The sequence below is a fragment of the Elaeis guineensis genome, chromosome 9 (assembly GCF_000442705.2).
Source record: "Elaeis guineensis isolate ETL-2024a chromosome 9, EG11, whole genome shotgun sequence".
In the NCBI taxonomy this organism is placed as follows: Eukaryota; Viridiplantae; Streptophyta; class Magnoliopsida; order Arecales; family Arecaceae; genus Elaeis; species Elaeis guineensis.
In genome coordinates, this window is record NC_026001.2 from 89,628,913 (window position 1) to 89,655,169 (window position 26,257).

The following is a 26,257-nucleotide window of genomic DNA, read 5'->3' on the forward strand; positions in this document are numbered from 1 at the left end:
ATGGTGCATTTGCTTAATACCTATACCATGTCAGATTGTGTCAAATTTGGTTGTGGCCACATGTGCAATTTATATCGAGGGAAGCCTGTGAAAGTCGGAGCCTATATGATGGGCTCCTATGATTCTTTGGATTCAGTTATCCATATTTCTATTTCGGGTGAGAAGGCATAGGTCAATTCCCTGGCCTTAGTCTCGTACCACTTCTTTTTCTTAGAGAATAGAAGCTCAGCATGATACTTACTTATTTAATAGACCTATGGTTTTTCACTTGGATCTATTTATACTCATTAGAGAGTGTATTCACCATGCCTGTTAACGCTTCCAGTACAAACTTCTAGAGCTAATTGGCTCCCCTTCTCCTTTCAACTTTTTCTCTACATCCCTCTATCTCCACTACTGCTTTCATGTGGAGGGTTGTTGTTGCAGACAAAAGCCTCCCTCTTCCTATGCTTTACTTAGGAAAGATGGGAGTAGAAAGAAAATATTGTCAAAGAAAGATTGTTGCCCAAAAAAATAGCAATCTAAAGGGGGGAGAAGATGAATTAAATTCTTTAAAAATTTCAATCAAATTAATATCTAAACAATAATGTGCTTCAATATAAGCTATCTTAAGTGATTATGGAGTGTATACAATTATATTACAGTGAAATTGAGATAATAAAAATAAAGTAAGAATGTAAAGCAAGAATTAAAAGTAAGTACATAAAGTACAATACAAAGACAAGGATTTTATAGTTGTTGGGTGTAACCTCGCATCTATGTCCACTTTCCAAGCTCCTCTTGAAAATTTCATTATAATCAATCAAATTACAGTATATTTATTTTATCCAAAATCACAAACAAATTTAGTTAATTTTTCGGGATCACCAATCAAGATCGTACACCGATTGTTTTTTGGATTCATAATTAACCTATTTAATTTTACGGGCTCACCAATCAAAACCTATAATATCCGATTTTGAATTTGGATGGGCTTAGCTCTAAGTTTTTTTCATCCAAAGAAACTTATTAAAAAAATAAGATATAAAGTATAAAAATTTCAGCATAATTAAAGAATAAAAGAAAAAACATTTTAAGCTTGGAGGAAGTCGATGATGAGTTACACTTTTGATACTTGACTTCTCTTCTTTGATACTTGGGAGGATATTATTGATGGTGGAGAAGATCACTCGTGTAAGCCTATTGAATTCTGTGTACAACTTTCCTCTCTTTTGTTCTTCTCAAGAATATTCAATGAAGCTCTCACCAATTTGAATGATTCACTTTTTTAATTTCTTTAATCTTACTTCTCAAATGATTCTTTACATCTTAAGCAGTTTGAAAGTTGCTAGAGAATGAGTTTTGACCGTTGAAAGCCTTGGAGTAGCCGTTAGAGTAAAAACCTAGCCATTAAAAAAGTACAGAAAATTAGTTATTAGTACTGTCCTGTACCAAAGGTCGACCCTAATTCCTCAAGGGGCGACTCCAGCTGTCTTGGGATTGACTCCAGCTCTTCAGGAGTTAATCCGAGCTAGGGTCTGAAAATTCAGTCTTTTATTTTTTCTGACAGAGTCAACTCTTGCTGTTCATGAGTCGACTCGCCAATCGTGTCAGTGCATTTTAACTTGCTAGAGTCAACTTGCTACTCCAGAGATCGATTCCTGAACATCATGAACTTGATTTTTCTTTAATTTTTAGCTTATTTTTATTCAGGGGTTGGCTCCTATGCTTTTAGGGTCGACTCTACTAAGTCAAATACATAAAAATTCTTCTTTGAATTATTTTGACTTAGCTTTTTTGAGAAGATTTGTTCCATAGATAAATTATTTATTTTTAACATTTAAAAAATTTTACATTCATCTTTGAAACAAATGATTAGTATCATTTATACTCAATATTTTGAAATTATCAAAATCAACTATAGGGTCAATAAAGATATCATTGGCAAAAGATGGTATCATGAGTTTGAGAGATCTAATTTTTTTCCTTTCTCCTCCATTGAGTACTCAGATGGTGCTTTGGATGAAAATCAAAATATTTTGATTAGATGAACACTAATATTAATGCAAATTAAAACACATGAAAAAAATTTAAAGACCAATGACGATAATTAATCGAGTGGAAAATTGAAAAAAATGATTGCTGGCAAATTGTTTTCAAATATTTTGCTTGATATTTTCTATAGGTTAGTGTAGTAGGGAAAATATTTCAATGACCTTAGAAAGAAGGAATCGCAAAGCTAAGGGATGCGGGATGAGAAACTTGGTGGAGGGTCTTGTCGATTAAGCGGATGGCTGTGCCATACTAGTTGTGATAAGGGAGGGAGGATCGGTAAAAACATAGAAAAAATGAGTGAAAAAAGAAATTGTGGCTATGCCTTTAATCTAGTTTTCTTTTTTGGCATATTTGAAAGTGAAAAATTTTGTATTTGAGATAGTTGAAAGGATAGTGCCCTACAAGCTAATTGCATGGATGATGCGAAGAAACTTTTCTATGATATCTTCTTACTCATTTGTATGATATTAGTTATTTTATTTATGAAGTATTATATTTTATTATTTGCTGCATTATATTTTTATGATTATGATAAACTCCATAGATTAGGATAATAATTTTAAGATCATGATGAGATCATATCAGTAAGGCCTAAAATCTTGATAGCCTCAATCTAAAAATATTTTCAGTCATTAGATCATCGAGTCGGAGATCGATGATACCGGTAAGACTGATACATCTTATGTATGCTTGATGAAGAGGGAGGTTGATCTCATAATCACTTGTGTGGTGATACTAATACAAGGATGTAGGTGCTTATTAGAGAATGAGTTCACTGAACTGATCTGTAGGAAGAACATCTGATGGAGTCTTATAGCATATTGACAGATGATTCTCCAGTGAGAGTGGTGCATGTGATCCTTTGACCTGAGATTACCATGATACTTTATGTATATGGATCCTTACTTTGGTTTATTCTTTAGCACACCATTTTGAGATGTGTGTGGAATATTCTTGACATGGTGAAGTATGCATGGAGATCGTGAGTGGTCAATAAAAAATCGATCGCTCATTGTAGGAGGAGAGAACATTCTATGTAATCTCATAGGATGATGACTCTAAGAGTCTCTGACCAAAGCAGCGATGAACAGTAGAAAAAATTTTTACTGATTCATCAATCGAGTCATCATCATCAGATCAAGATACATATGGATAGGTATTTGAGCTTGACATATTTTCATGCCCATGGTCTGTCTAGGATGTTGTGTGATCGAAGGATTGAATTGCATGATAACTCATCATGGAAGGATAATTTTAGTATTTTCATCAAATTTCAAATCTTTCAGATAGTCATAACACGTTGCTAGATGTCAATCTTGACTTGTGGATTTGTCAAAATTAAAAGAGTTTAATTCGAGAATCAATTAGGAAGAGTCCTAGTTGATTGAGACTTTTGAGTTGATCTAATCTAATCGGATTAGGGTTATATAGAGAGTCTGGATACACTGCTGACTAGATTTGGAATCCAATGGGTTATACACAATAGAAATTTGATCTTGATTCAATCTATTTGGATTTATTGTAAATTCAATGGGTTAATTAAATTGCTAGCACATGAATTAATCCAAGCTTTCAATTGGGTTCAGTGCAAAGGTGTTTGTGCTAAATCTTATCTTGTTGCCTTGACCTAATGTGATTAGGTTTGAACCATCTAATTGTTAGGTGGCTGATCTAATTTTTATATAATAGTTTCATAAGTAATCAACCTTCTCCATGCCAAAACCACATGCCAATATATTTGTCGTGTCCTATTTATTTTAGGCATTAAGAGGAGGAGTCCTCTTTCACTCCTCTTAAAATCCTTACCATCTTTTGACGCATTCCTTTATTTTCTCATGTCATGTGATGACTCTTGAAATTATGAGCGTAGAAGAAAAGGAAGAGTCCTTCTCTGGCAGAATTTGAACACCACAAAATAAATAGGACGCCCCTTCATGAGTGCGTTGAATATGGAAGAGTCTTTAATGTCATGGACTCTTAGTTTCACGCCATTTTTCTCATCCCACGCGCCATATGATGGCATATTAATTTTTTCAAGCAGAGAAAGAGTCCTTCTACTGGTCAATCACTTCTTATTCCATGCCATACTCTTTGATTTTCATGAAAAAAATTAATTTGCAGCATGTGGGAATGTTTAACGTCAAGAGTTGGTGTCCCATGGTATTGCCCCTTCTTTTTTATAAAAAGAGGATGCGACATCAGGTTGAACGTGCCAAATTTAGACTAGAGATAGGCGTGAGAATAAGAAGAAAAAGTTAGAAAAAATTTGGAAAGAAAAAGACCAGAAAAAGGGAAAGAAAAAAAGAAAGGAAAGGAAGAAGAAAAAAGAAAGCATGTGATGCTTGTCCAAAAAATCAGATTGTTCAAGTGTTGAACATTAAATCTAATTTTGTGTGGTGTGTTCTTGTGAGAAAAGACTCCTAGAGTGATCCTAGTGGAGGTTTCAAAAGCATACAAGCGATGGTGCAATCTGTTCTTGTGAAGGATGATCGATAGTGAACTTGCGAAGAAGGCTGCAGCACTACGTCAAATTGAAAAGGGCCCTGATCAATCTCGTGTGGATCATCGTTGGAGGGCTTCTACTTTAGAGTTTTGTGGAGATCTCAAAATTATCAGATTGTTGTCTTCATATTAGTATATGACATCTGATTCCTTACTTATATACATGCTTATGTTATTTGATTGCAATCATTAAGATGTTCCTAGAACTTTTGTATTTTGATAGTCTAGTTTAATTGTTAAACTTATTTTTAATTATTAAATACATATAAAAATTTTAAAATTTTTATTCTGTTGCATCATCAAAATCCAACAGTGGTATCAGAGCCACCCTTGATTGATTCAATCAAATATCATGTTATTATTGTGATATGGATTAGATCCAGTTCATATTATGTCAAAATCAGATTTTCTGATTGATGTTTAGTTGATGTTCTTGATGTATTTTTATTAATAATAAAATATTATCAATCTATGATCAAATCTTAGATATGAGTCTCCATGGTCTTTAGACTTGTGAGATAAGTTTAAAGTTATATCCTATGATCTAATTTTCTATGAAGTTGTAAATCCAATGCATGTGATACGCAAAGCTTTGGAATGATACATTGGATACATTGCCAAGACTTAGGATTTTTTTTTTTGTATTTGATGCATTCACCTAAGATCTAAGGGCCGACTACCATATTATTGGGCATTCACCATTGTGGGTCTTCCATGTTGGTTGTTGTCCATGGTATGTATGGAGCCGAAAAAATTTGATCATGAAAGGATGCATTAGACATGGATTAAGATTTTTACCGATGGATTTGTTTAACTATAATTCATTTGATCTAACATGATTAGAAGTAAGTATTATCGATTAAATCAAATTCATAGTTCTAATTTGATTAGAAGTCATGTTTAATTTAGGTTGATCAAATTGTCATTTACCTAATTCGATTAGGATTTGAGTCATGGTTGATCGAATCTATGCTAATCTAATTGGATTAGGGTTAACCTAAGAATTGATCAACATAACTCAAAATAATGACAAATGATTGATTTAAAATTAAATTTGGGTCAAGAGTTGAATTCGAATAAAAAATCTTAGATGGGTCTTATGTTCGAATATTTAAACATCTTCATTGACATATTTATGAATGATATCACAATTAAGATAACATGAGCAGTTAATTATCTTATTTTATAATTGTTATGACATATATGTTGAGTGGTTATAGACTATGGTATGTGATGGATGTATGTATGAATGCTTCTATGTTAGCTGATTATATAAATGCATCAGCAAGAGTTGCAATAGGGGCTGGGTGCCCTAATGCATTGTATTATCAGCTGAATCTTTCTTTTGTTTGTTCTCCAACTGTTGATTGAAATTTTTACATATTGATATAAAATTATAGAAAAAAAATTATTTGAGAATAGATAGAAATTATTTCTTTCTATTTTCAGATAAAGATCGAGCATTCATGATAGTCTTCATGAAGATGAAGACTGGACTATCAGTCATTTGTAGAGCAAAGGTGCATTAAGATTGACCATGAGATGGTTTAATCTAGAATGCACCTAGGGTTAGACCCATAAACCATCTTGTGGCTTGAATGATTTTTCAGAAGTTCATAACCATTAGATTTTCTTTATATGCTCTTACATACTGGTAGTTAGAATTAAAATTATATAAGATATATTTTTTTATATATATGCTTTAGATGTGCATGAGACCTAAGTTTCTTATTTAAATTATATTAAGTCATAATGGTGAAGTATTAAGAACACCAGCCATACCTTCCTTCATACTAAGCCAGTATTATGTCAAGAACCATAGTAGACTTGCTGTGCTATCCATAAGGCTTGCTGTGGGGACTGATTTGATACTGTCTTGGTGCATAATGAAGCTTAGCTCATACTAAGTCGATAGAGTATGTCAAAAGCTATAGTGAATTTGTTGTACTATCCACAAAATTTGCTATAGGATTTGATATGATGTTGACTAAGTGATGCTTATGGCATATTTTGACAGTGTTGTCTTGTTGTGCTATCCACAAGAGCAGTATTATTCAGATATGACCATATAAGATTGAAGGGTATGACTTAACTAAGATACTATAGTTTGTTGTGTTATCCACAAGGCTATAAATATTTTAGAGGCAAAAGTTATATTGAGAGTTACATGAGATGCAATTGGTAAAGAGTTACCTACCCTTGAACTTATAGAAGCTTATTGTGTTATCCATAAGGCTTTTTACGAGGAATTAGGATCTCAACCCCACTAAGAAACTAGATGATAAGTTTTCTTAATTTTCATATTTGAGGGCTATGAAATTCGCTAAAATAGTGGAAGACATTTAGATAAAAATCTCATCTAAATTGTGCATGTCATCATGAATAATCTTTTTATGTTCTTATATCTACATCTTCACTATCACTACATGGTATTTTTGATATTTCTTAAATTAACCAAAATTCATGGAATGATTGAGGAACCTGAGAATAGTTCTCACATAAAAGATAGTCTCCTATTCTTCTGATTTTGATTTGTTCGGCGTTGATACTATAAAGAAGGAAAAATTGCATATGTGATATGGTAGGAATGATAGTAAGACTGTCAAAGTGTATCCTGATTAGCTTAATCATGCGATTAAGTCAATATCATGGATAGTGAGTTAATCTAGGATTTGATCCTTCTAACTCTCCTAAATTTCTTCTTTAGTGTCTTCTAAGAGAAGAAGGTGAAGAATGTCTTCACCATAGGTGTCTATTATCATTACAGTAATAATGAACATTAGAGATAAATTGTAAGAGTTATCTTGCAAGTGTGAAGCAATAGCAGGATGCAAAAGTTGCATATGCTAATGGTTTGTATATAATACAATCTAATTTATCGTTGAGTATTTTAGCTTTAAAATTTTGGATATGTGATACCTTATATAGGTTCCACTTATCCAAAGTGTTGCTGGACCTATAAAGCTGAAGACAAGTGACTACATGCTTTTGGCACTGATGGATAATCCATTCATACAAGGCTGTAGGAATTTATGTAACCTTCTAGCAAGATTTAAAAACTTGTAGACCATTGTTATATGCCTAAATTTATCAGAAATATTATTTCAATTCCTTTATTATTGTAACATGATTTTGAAATTAATGTAAAGAATAAAAGTAACTTTTGTTCTTCTAATAAATTTTATGGGTATGGATTTATAATAATGGTTTCATATTTCTATCACTCAATGATGTTGTTCTTCATATTGATGATAACAAGAAAAGAATATGTGATGGTCACATATCTCTGATATTGCCAACTTAGCCATTTTTGTGAGTCAAAGATAAACAAGTAATACAAAGAAGAGTTCTTTGTCTGTATGATTTTGAATCATATAGAACTTGTAGATCTTGTCTCATAGATAAAATGACCAAGATCTCATTTACTGGACATAGAAAAAGATGAGAGCGAGTTATTAAGCTTTGTACATATGGATGTTCAAAAGCTAATAATATCTCGACCCAAAGATAAACACTTTATATGAGATATGGTGTGTTCTCTAATTTGCTTCACAAATCTCATTCTGGGGATATACCTTAAAAATTACTGCATGTGTTTTGATCTAGATACCATCGAAATCTGTTACTAACACTCCATATGAGATATGGAAAGAGGCAAGTTGTCCAACTTATGTGAAAAAAATTGATGTACATAAGTTTTGTACTAGATCAGATTAGTATAAATTTATAGGTTATTCTAAGAGTAGTATGTGATACTACTTCTACCATCCTATAAGATAAAAAGTGTTTTATTAGTAGGTATGTCATCTTTTGGAAAAGAAAATTTTTCTAAGAAGAGGTCAGTGGAAGGATAATTGAACTTGAGAAGTTTAAGACCTATGAACTATCCCATCATAACCTGTGGAGCATCCATAAGTTGATCCTCAATCAAATATGCCCATTGATAAGGTACGATCATGACACACACTTCCTCATCGAAGGTCAATCTATGTGTGTAATGTACCACTCAAAATATGAGTTTGTCATTATGAATGACTGTACACCATACATCATTGAGAATGATATTTTCTTGATCTATTCAAAAATCATCATGAATAGAGACTCTGATAGATAGCTTGAAATCATGGTATCTAAAATGAACTCCCTGTACATCAACCAAGTATAGATTATGGTTGAAGTACCTATGGGTGTGACCCAACAGGTTACTAACAGGAATATCAATTCGGATTATTGCTTGCTATAGCCGCACACCATCTAGAGATTTGTCTCTAGTGGGAGGGCAAATCCATTTATGGATTAAAGCAGATATTGAAGAGTTGGTACTTCTATTTTTTATGAGATAGTCAAAATGTTTGACTTTATCAAAATATGAATGAACTGTGTGTGTGTAAGAAGATAAGTGGGAGACCCACTAACTTCTTGGTTATGTATGTGAATGACATACAGCATGTTGGAAAGGTAGTTCCGATATTACGCTCGGTCAATGACATGCTTATCACAAAAGTTTTTATGGAAAAGACTTAGATATAGCATCCAATATAATTGGCATCTATAGGGATAGATGTAAGTGGATATTAGGCTTGTCCCATTCTAGGTACATAGATTTTATGTTGAAGAAGTTCAACATATATGGGTGTAAAAGAATTTACTTACCTATACATTTAATATACCAAGCCTGATGTGATTTATACTTTGTGCATAATCATTATTTTCAGGCAGATCCATGATAGGATCTTTTGAAAACTGTGAAAAGTATTCTCAAAGTACTTGAGAAGTACTAGAAGAGTAGTGAATTGAAAAAATTTCAAACAGCAAACTGTATTTGACTCAGTTAATTGCTGTGAGTAAAGATTGCTAAAGAAAATCGCCTGATGAAGGGTTCATCACTGAGTTGGGTGTGGTCTCACTAGGAACCCACGCACATCTTTAGGTACTTTCATCTCATTCATGATTTGATCATAAAATGAGTTCATATTAAGAACAGCATAATGGACCAGTTCACTGAGCCTTAACACAGCAGCAGTGTATTCTCCACCCTGATTGCATAGGCATCAGGTACAGAGGTGATTGGCTTTAGTGCAAGTGGGAGATTGAAGGAATAGTGCCCTACAAGCCAATCACATGGATGATGCGAAGAGACTTTTCTGTGATATTTTTCTACTCATTTGCATGACATTAATTATTTTATTCATGAGATATTGTGTTTTATCATTTGCTGCATTATATTTTTATGATTATGATAAATTTCATAGATTAGGACAATGATTTTAGGATCATGATGAGATCATACTAGTCAGACCTAAAATCTTGATAGTCCTAATCTAAAAATATTTTCAATCGTTGGATCATTGAGTAGAAGATCGATGATACTGATAAGACTAGTATATTCACTCGATGGAGAGAATGGTTAATCTCATAATCACTTGTATAGTGACACTAATATAAAGATGTAGGTACTCATTAGAGAATGAGTTTACTAAACTGATCTACAGAAAGAATATCTGATGGAGCTTTACAGCATGTCGACAGATGGTTCTCCAGTGGGACTAGTGCATGTGATCTTTTGACCTGAGATTACCATTGTACCTTATGTATATGGATCCTTACTTTGGTTTATTTCCTAGCACATCACTTTGAGATGTATGTGAGATATTCTGGGTATGATGAAGTGTGCATGGAGGTTGTGAGTGGTCAATAAGAAATCGATCACTCTTTGTAGGAGGAGAGAATATCCTATATGATCTCATAGGATGATGACTCTGAGAGTCTCTGGTTAGAGCAATGATGAATAGTAGAAAAGATTTCTACTGGTTCATCAATCGAGTCATCATCATCAGATCGAGATACATATGGATAGGTATTTGGACTTGATATATTTCTATGCCCATGGCCTATCTAGGATGTTGTGTGATTGAAGGATTGAATTGCACAGTAACTCACTATGGAAGAATAATTTTGATATTTTCATCAAATTTTAAATCTTTCGGATAGTCATGATACGTTGCTAGACGTCAATCTTGACTTATGGACTCGTCAGAATTAAAAGAGTTTAATTCGAGAATCAATTAGGAAGAGTCTTAGTTGATTGGGACTCTTGAGCTGACTTAATCTAATCAAATTAGGGTTATATCGAGAGCTGGATCTACTGCTGGCTAGATTTGAAACTCAATGAATCACATATAATAGAGATTTGGTCTTGGTTTAACCTATTTGGATTTATTATAAATTCAATGGGTTAATTAAATTGCTAGCACATGAATTAACCCAAATTTTCAATTGGGTTCAGTGCAAAGGTGTTTGTGCTAACCCTTATCTTTTTGCCTTGACATAATGTGATTAGGCTCGAACCATTTAATTGTTAGGTGGCTGATTTGATTTTTATGGAATAGTTCCATAAGTAATCAACCTTCTCCACGCCAAAACCACATGCCAATATATTTGTCATGCCCCATTTATTTTAGGTGTTAAGAGGAGTCTTTCTTTTTCACTCCTCTTAAAATTCTTACCATCTTTTGGTGCATTCCTTTATTTTCTCGTGTCATGTGATGACTCTTGAAATTGTGGGTGCAGGAAAGAAGGAAGAGTCCTTCTCTAGCAAGAAATTTGAATGCCACAAAATAAATGGGATGCCCCTTCATGAGTGCATTGAATATGGAAGAGTCCTTAATGTGATGGACACTTAGTTTCATGCCATTTTCCTTATCCCACGTGACATATGATGGCGTATTAATTTTTTTCAAGCAGAGGAAGAGTCCTACTGGTCAATCACTTCTTATTCTATGCCATACTCTTTGGTTTCCATGAAAAAAATTAATTTGCACCATGTGGGAATGTTTAACGCCAAGAGTTGGCATCTCATAGTATCGCCCCTTCTTTCCTATAAAAAGGGGGTGCTACATCAGATTGGACGTGCCAATTTTGGGCTGGAGATAGGTGTAAGAATGAGAAGAAAAAATGAGAAAAAAATTTGGAAAGAAAAAGATAAAAAAAAGGGAAAGAAAAAAAAGAAAGGAAGGAAAGAGGAAAAAGGAAAGCATGTGATGCTTGTCCAAAAAATCAGATTGTTCAAGTGTTGAATATTAAATCTGATTTTATGTGGTTTGTTCTTGTGAGAAAAGATTTTTAGAGTGATCCTAGTGGAGGTCTCGAAGGCATATAAGTGATAGTGCAATCCATTCTTGCAAAGGATGATTGACAGTGAACTTGCAAAGAAGGCTGCAGCACTACATCAAATTGGGAATGGCCCTGATCAGTCCCGTGTGGATCACCATTGGAGAGCTTCTACTTTAGAGTCTTGTGGAGATCTCAAAATTATCAGATCGTCATCTTCATATTAGTACATGATATCTTATTCCTTGCTTATATACATGCTTATGTTATTTGATTGCAATCATCAAGGTGTTTCTAGGACTTTTGTATTTCAATAATCTAGTTTAATTGTTAAACTTGTTTTCAATTGTTGAATGCATATAAAAATTTTTGAAATTTTTATTTCGCTGCATTACCAGAACCCAACAATAGTGAAGAAAGAAGCAAAAAAATATGTAACATCCAAGATCTCAGCCAAAAAGCTTAGCTAGAAGGTATCATTTGGATTCCTTGGCCATGTATGAGTACCCACGATCTTTCCATTGAATAACTGATGAAAGACTAAATACATATCCGCATAGGTCCTCACACACTCCTTCTGTTTAAGCTCTGGCATCCTTGCTAGGCTAAAGATCCAATCCATAAATCTATTCATAAACACCAAGATCAGTCTATGGTTAGCCCTAATGAATTTGTACATGTTGTAATATTTTCTAGTCTATATAGGCTATGGACTAGATCGATTCTAATACTATTTATCATAATTTAGGATCAAACCTAAAATGACTAGCCGAAAGATATTATTTATATTTTTTAGCTATATATAAATATCCAAGATTTTTTTAGTGAACAACCGATATGGGAATAAATATATGCTTATACAAATCCTCATATAATCCTCCCATTTAATGTTAGAATTTGATACATTGAGATTCGATCTACATTGAGCCCATAGCGAGGTTTGCAATGACAAACAAAGTCCAATGAGCTCAAGATTAGCCCAAATGAAGATCGAATGAAAAAGATATGATCAATAGAAGATGGCAAGAAAATTAGAGCGGTGGAGGCCGGCGGCGTGCCGGCTCGACCGCGATGCCATGCACGGCTCGGCTGCGAGCGCGTGCAGATGCATGGGTGCATGCATGGGTGCGGCGCAGGCCTAGGCGGGTGCGCACTGTGCGGCCCGCGTGATACCCCTTATGCGGTCCACGCACAGTGCCTGGACCCACGGTCCACGCACAGTGCTTGGACCCACGGTCCACAGGGACCCACGTGGATCGAGCGAGCATTTTCTCTTGATTTTGCCCGATCCACGATGGACCGACGGGCATTTTTCTCTAGTTTCTCACGGTCTATGGGAGTTTTCATGGACCGCTTGCATGATCGGACAACTTGGAGCATTGTTGGTCTTGATCTGATGGTTTAGGGACCTGTTTGGGTGCTGTGAGGAGTCCATGACTCCTATTTCTGCTCGAATTTAGGGCTTTAAAGGCTCCTGTTTACAGAACAAAGACGTGAGCGGCTTTGGTTGTTTGGTAGAGGACAGCGGCAGAGGCGAGGCGCCGATGCCAACAGAGAGCAGGAGCAGGGTGCTTCAGATAGACTGTTAGGCAGTGGACAGCGATCGCTTCAGAGGTTCATGGGGATCTTCCTAGAGAGAGCTTTTGTGAGGGAGAGCTTCTTATGAGGGAGAGATTGGATATATGAGGGTTGAGGGTGTAATCTTCTCTTGTAATTTTTTTCTTTTCTCATAGTAAAACTTGCATGTCCCACAGAGGTGAGCCTTTTTTGGCTAGTCTACGTATTTGATTATGTTTTTATTTTATTTTTTCTTTCTTCTTCCTACAACGGATGGTATCAAAAAGATCCTGTGGAGGTAGTGTCCTAGCTAGACATTCTCAACAAAGGGTATCAGTTTGATGTGGTAGCAGAATGCAGATTGCGGCGATGGTGAGCAAGATTGAAGATGGAGAGGACAGGACCAATCAAGATGAAGATCAATAGATTTGATAGAAAGAGCAATTTCTCCTTGTGACAGGTAAGGATGAAGGACATGCTCATCCAGCAAAGGTTGATCGATGCTTTCTTGTGTGAAGAGAAGCCGACCACCATGGAGGTGCAGGATTAGAGATGGCTCCAGATGCAGGTGGTGAGTACAATCTGCTTGTACCTAACGAATGAGGTGGTGATCTATGTGCTTGGCAAGACTTTTTCGATGATGCTGTGATCGAAGCTCGAGGAGTTATATATGGCGAAGTCTCTCACCAACACCCTTTTCCTCTAGAGGTAGCTCTATCAGCTACGGATGACTGAGGGACAGAGCGTGCAGGAGCATCTCAACCATTTTCAGAAGATCCTCACCAACCTCCTTAGCATTGACGAGAAAATTAAGAAGAAGACCAGAGCGCTGGTCTTGCTAGCATCGCTTCTCCCTTCGTATGAGTTCTTAGTGACTGTTCTTCTAATGGAGAAGAGTACCATCAAGATGGATGAGGTCACCGTGGTGATTCTTCAGAATGAGATTCTCAAGAGGAAAAATCTAGCTTCGAGCTCAGATGGTAGCTCAGCTTTGATGATTTCTGAAGGAGTAGGAGGTAGTAGACAGAGCGATAGGAGATCGTAACGAGGGCGGTCCAAGTCCAGAATGAGGGACTTGAGCAAGATCAGATGTTATCGATGTGATGAGTTGGGATATTTAGCCAGAGATTGCTCTTAACTCAGGAATCAGATGAAGGCTACTGCAGCGACGGTCAGTAAAGAGTCAGAGGGTAATGTCCTGGAGATATCTGATGAGGTATCTACTTCTTTCCAGCAGTGAATTTTAGATTCTGTATGCATCTATCATATATATTGTAGAGAGGAGCAGTTTGATTTCTTGGAAAGCAGTGAGGGTACTATTTACTTATCGAATGGATCGAGTTATATGATCAGAGGCATCGAAACGGTCAGCTGGAGGATATATGATGGTATAGTGAGGAGGTTGGAGGAGGTCCGATACATATCCAATTTCAGATGAAATTTTATCTCACTAAGCAGACTAGATTCGAGAGGCTAGATGATGATAGTTGGTGGAGAAATTTTGAAGGTGTTGCACGGCAATAGGGTTATTCTGGAAGAGAAGAGGATGAGAGGATATTACTACCTGATGGGGAGCCCAATGCGAGGTGGAGCTTCAAGAGCTAGAAGGAGCCCAGAGCAAGATGAAGCTCCAGATGGAAGTGGATCAAGCACGAGATGCGAGACTCGGGAGGATGAGAGGCGATATCGCAAGGTGAGATTCTTGTTGCCGCAGAATGATACCCCGACAAGTTTCAGGTCAGGAGGAGTACAGCATATGATAGAGTTAGGATCGAACGATCTAGCTCGACTCTTATGTCTGCCCATCTATGATCAGCAGGCAATTGCCCCAGGGCATGGGGACGAGAAGATCTAGAAGCTCTCAGAGTTAAGAGGAGATCGAATGTCGAGTCGAGATGAAAATTGTTAGGATTTGATACCTCAAAATTTAATCTACACTAAGCCCACAGCGAGGTCTGCGATGACGAACGAAGTCCAACGAGCCTAAGATTGGCCCAAACGGAGATCGGATGAAGGAGATACGCTCGATAGAAGATAGCATGAAAATCGAAGCGGCGGAGGCCGGCAGTGGGCCATGCGTGGATGCACGGGTGCGCGGCCCAGGCTCGAGCAGGCGCGCACATGGGCCCAGGCAGGCACACGCTGCACAGCTCACGCGATACCCCTCACGTGGTCCACATGCAGTGCGTAGACCGGTGGTCCATGGGGACTCGCATGGACCGAGCAAGCGTTTCCCTGTGGTTTCGTGCGGTCCACGATGGATCGGTAGATGTTTTCCTCTGGTTTCTCACGGTCTATGGAGATTTTCGTGGATCAATTGCATGATCGGATGGCTTGGAGCGTTGCCGGTCTTGATCTGATGGTTCAGGGACCTATTTGGGTGCTGTGAGGAGTCTATGACTCCTATTTCTACTCGGATTCAGGGCTTTAAAGGCCCTTGTTTACAAAATAGAGACGTAAGCGGCTTTGGTTGTTCAGTAGAGGACAGCAGCAGCAGAGGCAAAGCATCGATGCTGACAGAGAGCAGGAACATGATGCTTCAGGCAGATTGTTAGGCAGCGGACAGTGGTCGCTTCAGAGATTCAGAGAGGTCTTCCTAGAGAGAGCTTTTATCAAGGAGAACTTCTTATGAGAGAGAGATTGGGTGTATGAGGATTGAATGTGTGATTCTTTCTTATAATTTTTCTCTTTTCTTATAGTGAAGCTTTCATGTCCCACGGAGGTGAGCATTTTTTAGTTGATCCACGTATTTGATCTGTTTCTGTTTTATTTCTTCTTTCTTCCTACTATGACGTGCGGTACCAAAAAGATCCTATGAAGGTGGTGTCCTGACCAGATATCCTCAATATTTAAGTCCTAGTATTTTTGTTAGGTTAAGAATCCAAAATTATGCATCAATTTATTATAAATATCGTGATTGATACGTGGTTAGCCCTGATAAATCCACGCTATAGTATTCTTAGGCTAGAGACGGGAACAGCTCTTTAGGTTTCTTGGCCTCATGCAAGTACCTAAGATTTTCTGACCAAATAATTGATGCGAGGTTAATATACGCCATAAGCTCCTCACAAAATGAGTGGAAAAATAATGATATTTTAAATGTGACATAGAGGAGCCTTTTTTGGGATTTTCTCATGAAGGGAAAGAGGGAAACAAATCCAAAAAACCAGCAAAATTAGGAAAGAAAACACACTTATATCCTGGATCAGAAGGGAAGAGGCACGTAAAAAAAAGAAGTGCTGAAAGTGAAGGTAAGTAATGGGGGCTCCATGTTGATTCTTCTTGTTCCTTGCTAGATCCAAGGAGAGATGGAGCTAGTGAGGAGAGGTTGCAGATGATGGTGGATGGCGAGAGGTGGACAATTGCTGGCAGCGGGAGCTTCATGTTAGATTGCTGCTAGTTGGATACAAAGGAAGAGTCTTGGAAAAAAAAAAAGAGAAGAGTTAAAAGGGAACGATGAGGAGAAATAGATAACTTCATGATGGATCTAGCTATGCCTCGTTAGATTCAGTCGAAAAAAAGGAAGCTGATGGTCATCGAGGGAAAGGATAGCTACACAAGGCGAGAGATCCAGCAACGAGAGGACGGAGATGACGGTGGTTGACATGCCATAGTTCCATTATTGGCATTGTGCACAGGCTGTGATTGGGCCGAATGCAAAAAGTGCCCGATGCCTTCTTTTGGCATGCGTTCATGGGATGGGTTAGATGATGCTAGCAGTTTTTTTTTTCTTTTCTTTTTTAATATATATAAATTGATAGCAATATGAGAAAAAAATTTTGCTAATTAAAATGGTAACATATAGTTTCTATATAAATACTATATTTTTATTTTTTTAACTTAATTAGGGACCGCTGTGCACCGCGGCTTACGTCCTAGTATAGCATTATAGCCAACTCTCCAGCACACAAAGCTCACGTACATACCCATGCAGAAAACAACCCCTTCCCCTCTTTCTTTATGCTGAGAAAAGTTGGGAAAATCTAAGCCTTTCCTTGAGAAATGAAAGAAAAGAATGTACTTTAAGCAAGTGATGTCATTCAAATTGAAAACCTATGCTCTTCATCACAATCTGCACCAATTGGTTTAAGAATTCTTCTCTTTTACCTTGTTGGAGCAAATGACTACATCTTGATTCCAAGTGACATGAACCCAAGGAACTTTGCTCCTATGCTTTCATCTTGCAGTGAAAAGAGGTTTGATGTTAATCTACTTCTGTAAAGTAGAGAGACTGAAAGATCTAGCAGTTTTCTTTTTCCTTCTTTTTCTTTTCTTTTTCTTACCTGAGAAGGATTGAAAGAGATAGCATTTGTACACCCAGAATTTCCTCATTACAGCACCAGTTATATAAACAAAGGATACAAGAACCAAGATGTATACTCTTATTCAACAGCTAAGTTCAGGTAGCACCATCCCACTCTCTATAAGTCCACATCTCTTCACTGCCTGTCTCTAGCTGATTAAGCTGTAGAGCCATTTGATGATGATTCATCCAAATGACTCTCTCTTGGTGCATGGCTGCAACTCCCTTCTCCAGCCTTCTGATAGTTACCCGAAAAACTAGCCCTTGCCAACTTCCTCAGCTTCTTCATATCACTCTTCTGTGCCAACTTAAAATTCTGCGACTGCCTTCCTTCTGCAAACATTGTTCTGCTCCTCTGGTTCGGTACCTGCCAGCGTAGTGGATTTGAACCCACATTCATCTGCATTGCTCCTTCCAGTGTGCCGCAGACAGCTACACTAGGAGTGCTCACAGGAACCACCATTGCACTCGCTTGGCTTATGGATTTCGTTGTTTCAGGTTTCCTGTGCTCCAATTCAACCTCTGGACTTGGTGGCACAACAGGAACTAGGCCAGTAGTAGGCTGAGTGGATCCAGGAATGAGTCTGCTCCAGTATTTCTTTGGAAGGTAAAGCAACACAAGGCCTTTACAGATCCATTCAAGTCCCAGCTTAAAAGATCTATGTGTCTGTGTGATCCTTAGCAGGCATTTGGCTAAAGCATACCACTCATTGACAAGCTGCGAAACAAAGCTAGCAAAGAGGAGTATGAGCATTATAATGCCAATTGTCTGTTGGTTCTTATAATTTTTGAAGTGATCGATGTAGAACACGAGCGCGAATAAAATGGCTTCACAGAGAAGTGATATACTCTCCACCATCTGAACTCCCCTCCTTATATATGGCTTGAGGAGGAAGAGGCATAGGAACTGCAACATTGTGATGCTGAAAGCTATAACACACTGGCTTTGACTTGGAACTGAGTAGGCTGCAGAAAGGATTCCCAATCCAACTCTTCGAATAAGGTCTAAAATGAGGTAAGCTGATCTGATGCACCCGAGAAGCCTTTCAGAGGCACCAGCTTCTTCATTGCTGTCAGCTGAGCTTAGTGCTCTCATTCTTCCAATGCCACTTTGCCCACTGCCAGTCCACTTTGTTATGCTGCTTGGATCTTTTGTTTCAGCAGAGACAAACAATGGAGGACCTTTCCGGTCCTCAAAGAGAATACCAAACCGAGAGAGGAAAGATGTCGGTGCTCCTTCGGCCATAAACCATTTTCCGGTAGTGCTCCTACCAAATAAGAAATTGGAAAGTTTGCTACACCTTGAATGATCTGCATCGGTGCGCTTTACTTCTTTGTATAGGAACATACTATCCATGAATATAGTGCTTGTGAAGAACAGTAGGATTGATAAGAAAAGTGCAGTGGGAATGGCTAAGAACAAGGCACCGATGACTATTCCTTTTGTAGTGCCACCTGAGAATCAATGGTGGTAACCGCATGGATCCAGAAAAAGCAGAAAGATATCTTTAAGGTCAAGAAACTCAGAGATTTAGACAAGAGATTTACCTCTAATGACGAAGGTTGATGCTTGGCCAATGCATGGAAGCAAGAGAATGAGGAGGAAGAGTTCGAACCTTGGAATGGAGAGTAGCCCATGAACCGATGTTCTTGTCCTCCATTTTAGCAATAGTAGTGTGATGAAATGCAATATGAGCAGGCCACCACCCCCCACTCCAAGCCAGAACAAGTTCATTTCCAAGTCTTGCCATCTTTATGTTTCAAAAAGCGAAACATTAAGGTTTGAAGAGAAGATGACAAAATCCATGCCTCAGACAAGATTATTACCATAACTGCTTCAAGTTCCAGTAAAATGTTGCAAAATATCTTCCTAACTCGAAATAAAAAGCAAAAGACCAGAGTAGACCTTACCCTTCATAATTCTCTAATTTCTTAATAACATTCGCTGCAGACAGAGGTTCTCCTCTCTGCAACAAGGCATGCGGAACAATTACCATCACATTGAAGGGTTAACAAGAATTCAGTGAAAACCCAACTTTTTAGGTGGATATTTACCAAGAAATGGATGAAATATTCCTCAGAACTGAGAGGTTTTCCATAAGGAATATCTGCCATGGTCACATTCTGTTTTTGCTGAAAATTACCAAATTCAGAGCCTGCATCTGTTGGAGATGAGTTAACTTCACATGGTCTTTTGTGCTCCATAAATTTTTCTAGAGTCATCTCAGAATCTGGTGGGATCATCGACTGCCTTGATGGTGCAGATGCACAATTTGAATGCAGAGCCAACAAATGTTGTCCTCTTTCTCCACCAAGAAGAGATCCTTCGTCATATTTCTTTGAGATATTACTGAAGGCTATGTAAGATGAAGGATGGTTGGGCCAGGTGGGCATGTCTTCCTTCTTCCATGGAAGCTTTGCTCTGGGTAGAAGCCATCTTAGGCCTCTTGTTGTCTCAGAATATTCAGCAGGCAGGCCAGCTGAATACCAATCTGACAAGACAAATACTTGCAAATGCCCTGCCATTCCCTGGGATAAACAACATTGGGCCCACTTATTACCTACCGTAGTTGAAACTTGACTCCTGTTTCTTTGTTTCATTAAAGTTAAATTTGAAGAAGCTTATCAGAAATCAAGTATCATCTAGGGAGAACTTGGGGCTTCCACCTTCATATTTGGAAAAAGTTTTTTTTTTTTTTTTTTTAAAGAGAAAAGTATGGAGAGACATAGCTCACAAGTGTATGTTGACACTCACCAGAAGATTTCTTGATGGATCTGAAATGACTACACTGTTAATCCCACTTGTTATACTGCCTATTGCTGCTAGATTTGCTGAGGAGACTGCAACAATAGCAGCTGCTAGTGATGTACCCAGAATCCCTGCCGTCACAAATGAGTACAGTGCAACTGATACAGCAGGCACAAAATCTACATGTGAACACAAGTATCAGAACATTGAAACATATATGTGATCTATTATCATAAAAAGTATAGAGAGTTCTTCTTTACTACAGTCACATAAGCCTATGAAACCTTTGTTTTTGAAGTGGAGGAAGGAAATACCTCTCCCCAATTCATTAGCAAAGAATAAAAGAATACAATGTTTAGAAGAAGGAGCCAGAAGGACTGATATTGTTGTAGAAAGGTGTTTGTAGTGATGGCTGATTTCCATTATGACTTTCCATTAATATTGTTGTAGTATTGCCCTTGGTGATGCATAGATGCTCTAGGTCTGTGAAGGACTAAAAGGCTTCTAGGAAATTTGTTGATATTATACCTTGTCTTTATGCATGAACCCTATACTTTTTTTGTAGTATCCACCTCACAACAAGAATTATATTATGTTCCTAGAACTGGCTTCTAGGCAACCAAGAGTTCCAGTATCTATTCTTTTCTAGTATAAAACAGGCATGAAAGAGCTGATTAAGAGCAAATAGGAAGAGTGATGTACTATACAATGTCTCAATTCCAGTTTGTTAGATGCTAAATTTAGATTTCCAGTGACATCTCTCACTTTGCCTTCAGGTACAAGGATGGAGACTATAGTCTGAGGTAGCACCTCAACAGTCACTGAGTAGAGAGCCTCAGAGAGTTGTTTCAGTCTGCATGCAAAAGAAACAAAATGAGGAGAGATATATCATGTAATTTATAGATGGTAGAACATTTTTTGGTCAAATTATCAGGTCTTTTTTCCTCAGCGAGAAAGATCTTTTAGGTAAAACTATTTTATCCTTATGTCTAATTATTAGTCAAAAATCTCTAATATGAGAAGCAATCTGCAATGTAAAACATACTCTTATTGTAACACCATGGCAATCTATAGTGATCGGTTGAGACAATGTTTTTGTTAGGTTGATGTGGAAGCTTCAGATTTAGCTATACATATTTGTATTTTGCACTGATGGGAAGTACCGGTGCCTGCTATCATGCCATTATGTTCTCTTCTAAAATATTAACATTCTGATGCTTATAATGCATCGATGTTGCACTCATTTTCATTGCCTCCTAATGTTTTTGATTCTCGGCAACTATAGTGTGTATGTGATAAGGTATTTTATTCAACATATATTTTCTGGAACCAGAATCTTGAAACATGAAACCAAATTATTCTAAATAATCAGCAACACATGAAAGATAGCAAAGGCATGAAATTTGGCTGATCAATCTGACTTTTGCACACACATGCGGGCACACATGCACAAAAATCTGACCAAAAGAATTGTTAATGGAAAACAAAACACAGATTGGACTTTTAGTGGCCAGCTAGACCATCAAGATGGACTTCATTCCAACAGCTATAAATCCAATCTCCGTGGAACCAGTATTCTGATTTCTCTGCATCAATTATGGATTCAGCTCTTTTCTCAATTATGGTGGCATCCCAATTTCTGATAAGATTAAGCATGGATGTCTTTTTTTTTTTTTTATAAAAAAAAAAATTATTTAGTGACAATTTGGATGTCAATGCAAAGAGAAGCCGACAAAGAATAATCAAGCAAAAAGGAAATAAGTTTTCTGGTGACAACACATGCACCTGCCTTGCAACTTTTCCCCCTTCAACCTCAATGCTGGTGGCATCAAATCCGAAAACCGGTTTGGTAAATTCAACTACCACATTGATGTTGGCCTCCTTTGTAACTATAGGGGAGCTAGTACTCAGCATGACACTGGGACGAGTTGTATCTATCAAACAAATCCATAATCAATTTGGAAAAAGCTATTTTGAGAACTTAATATGATGCTAGAAGAGAGAATATTAAGAGAGATTTTTTTTTTTTTTTTCTTTTGAATGGAGACAGGGATGTACCATAAAGGAACACAACAGGCATAACTGGAGAGACAGCAATTCCTGATTGCGCGAAAATAGAATCAGGCATAAGCTTGACTGTTATAATTTCTGTGTCTGAAACATTTCTGAGCTGCAAAATAGAGATATAGAAAGTATCAATCAAATATTAGAGCATGGATGACTTACTGTGCCTTTCAGGCCTCTCCATTACTGAGAACAGATTGGAAAATATACAACAGGAGGTTTTCTTTGGAGCCAAGTATATCTTACGTCAAAACAGAAATGGCGATTCCCATGTGTTGCAGTAGGAACTGGTACAAAGTGACCTACATTTGCTTGTAAAGCATTCAAGATATCATCTGTTGAATTTATCACTGGGATTCTGAAGAACAGAATAAATCTCATTTCCTCAGTTCTGTTAGTGGCAAGAACAGTTCTTGGCACTTTTTCAATCTCCAACTCATAAGTTGGTATCAATGTTCTTAGTTCAGCATAAACTTGTCGTCTATCTGTCGTAGAGCAGATTAAAGATCAGAACAGAATATGATTAGATTGAGGAAGGTAATATAAACATCTTACCAAAATAAACAAGATGGATCGAGTGCTTTGTCCTTGTGAATGAGTTTCCTGCCTGATCAGTACAAAAGCTTTCACCCGTTTTAATTATTACTCTGCCATGCATTGCACTTGAAGAGAACACAATAACCAAGCTATATCTGAGGCCAGGTTTAACTATTTGCAATGTTGAGGCATCTACATTGGCAGGTCCATTAATCATTACCTACAAAGCAAATCAAAAGAAGCTGATGTAGTGCTCGTGCAAATCATCAGTAGTACTACTAAACTTGGGCATCGGTTGCAATTTTTTTTAAAAAAAAACAGCATCTTGGATGAATATCTATCTAGCAATATATCTATATATGCATACATACATTACACACACACACACACTTGGGTAAGGTCCATTGGATTAAAACTTAGATCCGGTCAAGTCAAAATCGGACAATAGGGATCTTACATCGATAATCCAAGTTATTGGATATGTTCTACTATTTCAAAACTGCTTACATACCAAAAATCATATGATTTTGAGATTCTTAGCCTATGTATCAAGTAATCAAAAAGTATATCTAATTTAATTTTATTTAGGTTGTCCAATTTTCGACTACTTGATACATAGGGGTCTCCAAATCATATGATTTTTTGTGTACAAGCAGTTTTGAAGAAGTAAATCACATCCAACACTTTGGATCATCAATGTAGGATCCTCATTATAGAGTTTTGACCTGATCGGATCTAAATCCAAATCCGGTCGATCTTATTCTAGTCCGACGCTCTTTCTCTCTCTCTCTCTCTCTCTCTCTCTCTCTCTCTATATATATATATATATATATATATATATTATATCAATGTCATTCTTGTGGTCTAAGAAATTGTTATGCTAGTTGAAATAAGAACCTCAAGCATGGATCAAGGGACCTAAAAAATTAGAAGACTTCTAACGAATACCATCTTTTTTTGCACAATCAGATCACTGGAATTGCATTTCTGTTAAATCAAATTAAAGGTTAAATTCTTTGCAAATAAGAGGGGTTATCCTCGAAGTTGGTCTTAACGTAACAATAGGGACTCCAACAAGCTAGATGGCTCGTATCTAATGCTGTTTAGTTATTGAAGGATGAACAAAGCTGGAGCTAATTACATAGCCAAAAGAAGTAACAAAATAAATAGTTTTGGTGTTGAATATCCAGTCTTTGCAGTGCAACCTTTGATAAGAAAGTACAAGCATATGAATCGTCGAGACCATTTTTAAGTCTTCTCTTATTAAACAGCATATATTAGAAACAAAGAAGAAATTCTGACAGTTACAGGTCCTTTTTTTTTTTTTTCTTTAAGGGAAAAGGAGGGTGAAACATCAAATTTAACCAATATAATTCAGCTCTGAAAAGAGAAGCATATGTTAGTCTAAACAAATTACTTCATTAGTTTAAGTCATGATAGACAGGCTTTAATAGAGTAGTTCTGTAGTTCCAGATATGATGCTCCAAAAGATACATTTAATCAACATCCTCAATTCATGCATAACACTTCAATGCAAGATAATATATTACCCATGATACAAGAAAATAAAATATATATCAATATATTATAGACGTACTCACATCGCAGCTTGAAGCATTGGAACACTTGAAGCCACCTCGACCAGTGCAGGCCTCACTGAATGTAATCCCAACAGTGATATTATCAGCACTGGTATATTTCATTTGAGTATAAACGAATGCTGTTGGTGGGATTGTATCTGCGATGCAAATAAAAGTGAAAATTGCACAGGTGATATTTGGAGAAAATTGCTAAAAAAAGGTGATATTTGGGAAAGAGAAGTTAAGAAAGCACAATTTAACTAAAATTATTTTAATAAGGTAGAAAATTTACCAATATACCAGTTATAAGAAGTTGAGTTCTTTTCTCCTGTGGGGGTTGAGACAACAAGAAGAAAATTATGGTTATGATTGGTAGTCAAATTTTCAAATACCATGAGATCAATGGAGCAAGACTTCAGGGGCTGCCTGTCAAGCTGTTCAAATAAGTAGGATAGATTTAGATGCCATTTGATAAATGATTTGCTGAAAACAATGTACTAATGCTGGCATGCATCTTATTCTTATCAGAACAAAGTCATCTATTTTTATCAACCTCAATCATAGTAAAGTAGAAAACTACATAATTAAAGCAAATGGTCAAGCATGGGATGACAATCCATAGTGGTAGGCAGCTGATTTGCTTAAAAGAATATTTTGCCTTTCAAGCAAAAAAAAAAAGAGAGAGAACATACCTCAGCCTAAAGATCGCCAACAATTCATGAATCATATTTAGCTAAAAGATGCTAGCATTGTTATGGATGTATAACTAGAAACATCACTGGGTCATAATTCTTTATATTATTTAGAAAATGAATTATCATTTGAAATTTTCTTTGCGAGTACCTGACTGCCTAATTTGTTTAAATTTCAAAAACATGTACGTTCATTAAAAATACAAACAGAATTCATGGAGCAATTGGCTTTATAAAGTGTTAGTCTACAGATCTACATTTTTCAATTAGAATGCCAGATGATCTGAAGCTTCTTAATTATGGACTCGTCAGCCCACCAAATTTGTCATCAGAAATAAATTAATGCAACATCCTATCGCAATATGAATCCCAACAAGGTGAGAAGTCATGAAGAATCAGAACATTTCTAAGTAGTCAAAACAGAAGTTCAAGCATACTCCAGAACACTAGAAAACAAAGAGATGGTAGAGGATTACCTCACAATACATGGAACATCCTAGATTCCTACAGAGATCTTGGCCATTCTGGTTCATAATAGAGTATCTAAAAACTGCTGTAGAGAATTTTGTTCGAGCTGGCGGCACTTGATCAAAATGTATATAGACAGCTGATTCAGCCAAATGATGCAACAGAAGCATCCCCCAAAGAAGAAGTTTGAGAAGCTTCATTAAACCCATCTGAGGTGCTGCTGATGCCAATCTCACATCCAAGCTATTCAAAGAGATCATGAGAAATGGACATAAAGCTGGTGGAAGGAGCAGCTTGTTTAAAGGTGACTTGGAGTTTATGTGCTTCAAAATGGTCAGAAAACATCCCCAACAAAACATATCAACCACCATCCCACCACTCTGGCCAGGCAACATAACTGCATATTGAAAGCACTGCGTTTGCTGCTAGTGGGTCAGATAACAACTGCTCAAAGTGTAACTCAATGCAGCCATTTATTGTGTGTTATTAGGGGAGTTGTAACAGTTCCCCATAAAAGAGTGCACCTGCTCTCTCACAGGGTCACAGCAAACCTGCTGAAATTGGGAATTCTTTCTGATAAGTATACTGAGAATGAGATCAAATTTAAGGACATAATAGCCAAACCTCAACCAGGCGTTGCTTTGCAGAACAAGGTCGAACC

The 26,257-nt window shown here is 37.0% G+C and overlaps 1 protein-coding gene across 1 annotated transcript; it reads right to left on the reverse strand.

Annotated features, from left to right (window-relative positions):
- Nucleotides 1-17,450: 17,450 nt before the first annotated feature.
- On the reverse strand, nucleotides 17,451-25,872 carry LOC105042123 (uncharacterized). The gene is made up of 13 exons (XM_010919225.3): nucleotides 25,605-25,872; nucleotides 24,729-24,870; nucleotides 24,458-24,594; nucleotides 22,875-23,076; nucleotides 22,566-22,804; nucleotides 22,314-22,425; nucleotides 22,045-22,189; nucleotides 20,963-21,108; nucleotides 20,262-20,434; nucleotides 19,562-20,035; nucleotides 19,418-19,473; nucleotides 19,055-19,257; nucleotides 17,451-18,961 (listed from the first exon to the last, which is right to left on the reverse strand). The coding sequence occupies exons 1-13, from the start codon at nucleotides 25,854-25,856 to the stop codon at nucleotides 17,664-17,666; spliced, it is 3,579 nt and encodes a 1,192-aa protein (XP_010917527.1). The 5' UTR covers nucleotides 25,857-25,872; the 3' UTR covers nucleotides 17,451-17,663.
- Nucleotides 25,873-26,257: the final 385 nt, after the last annotated feature.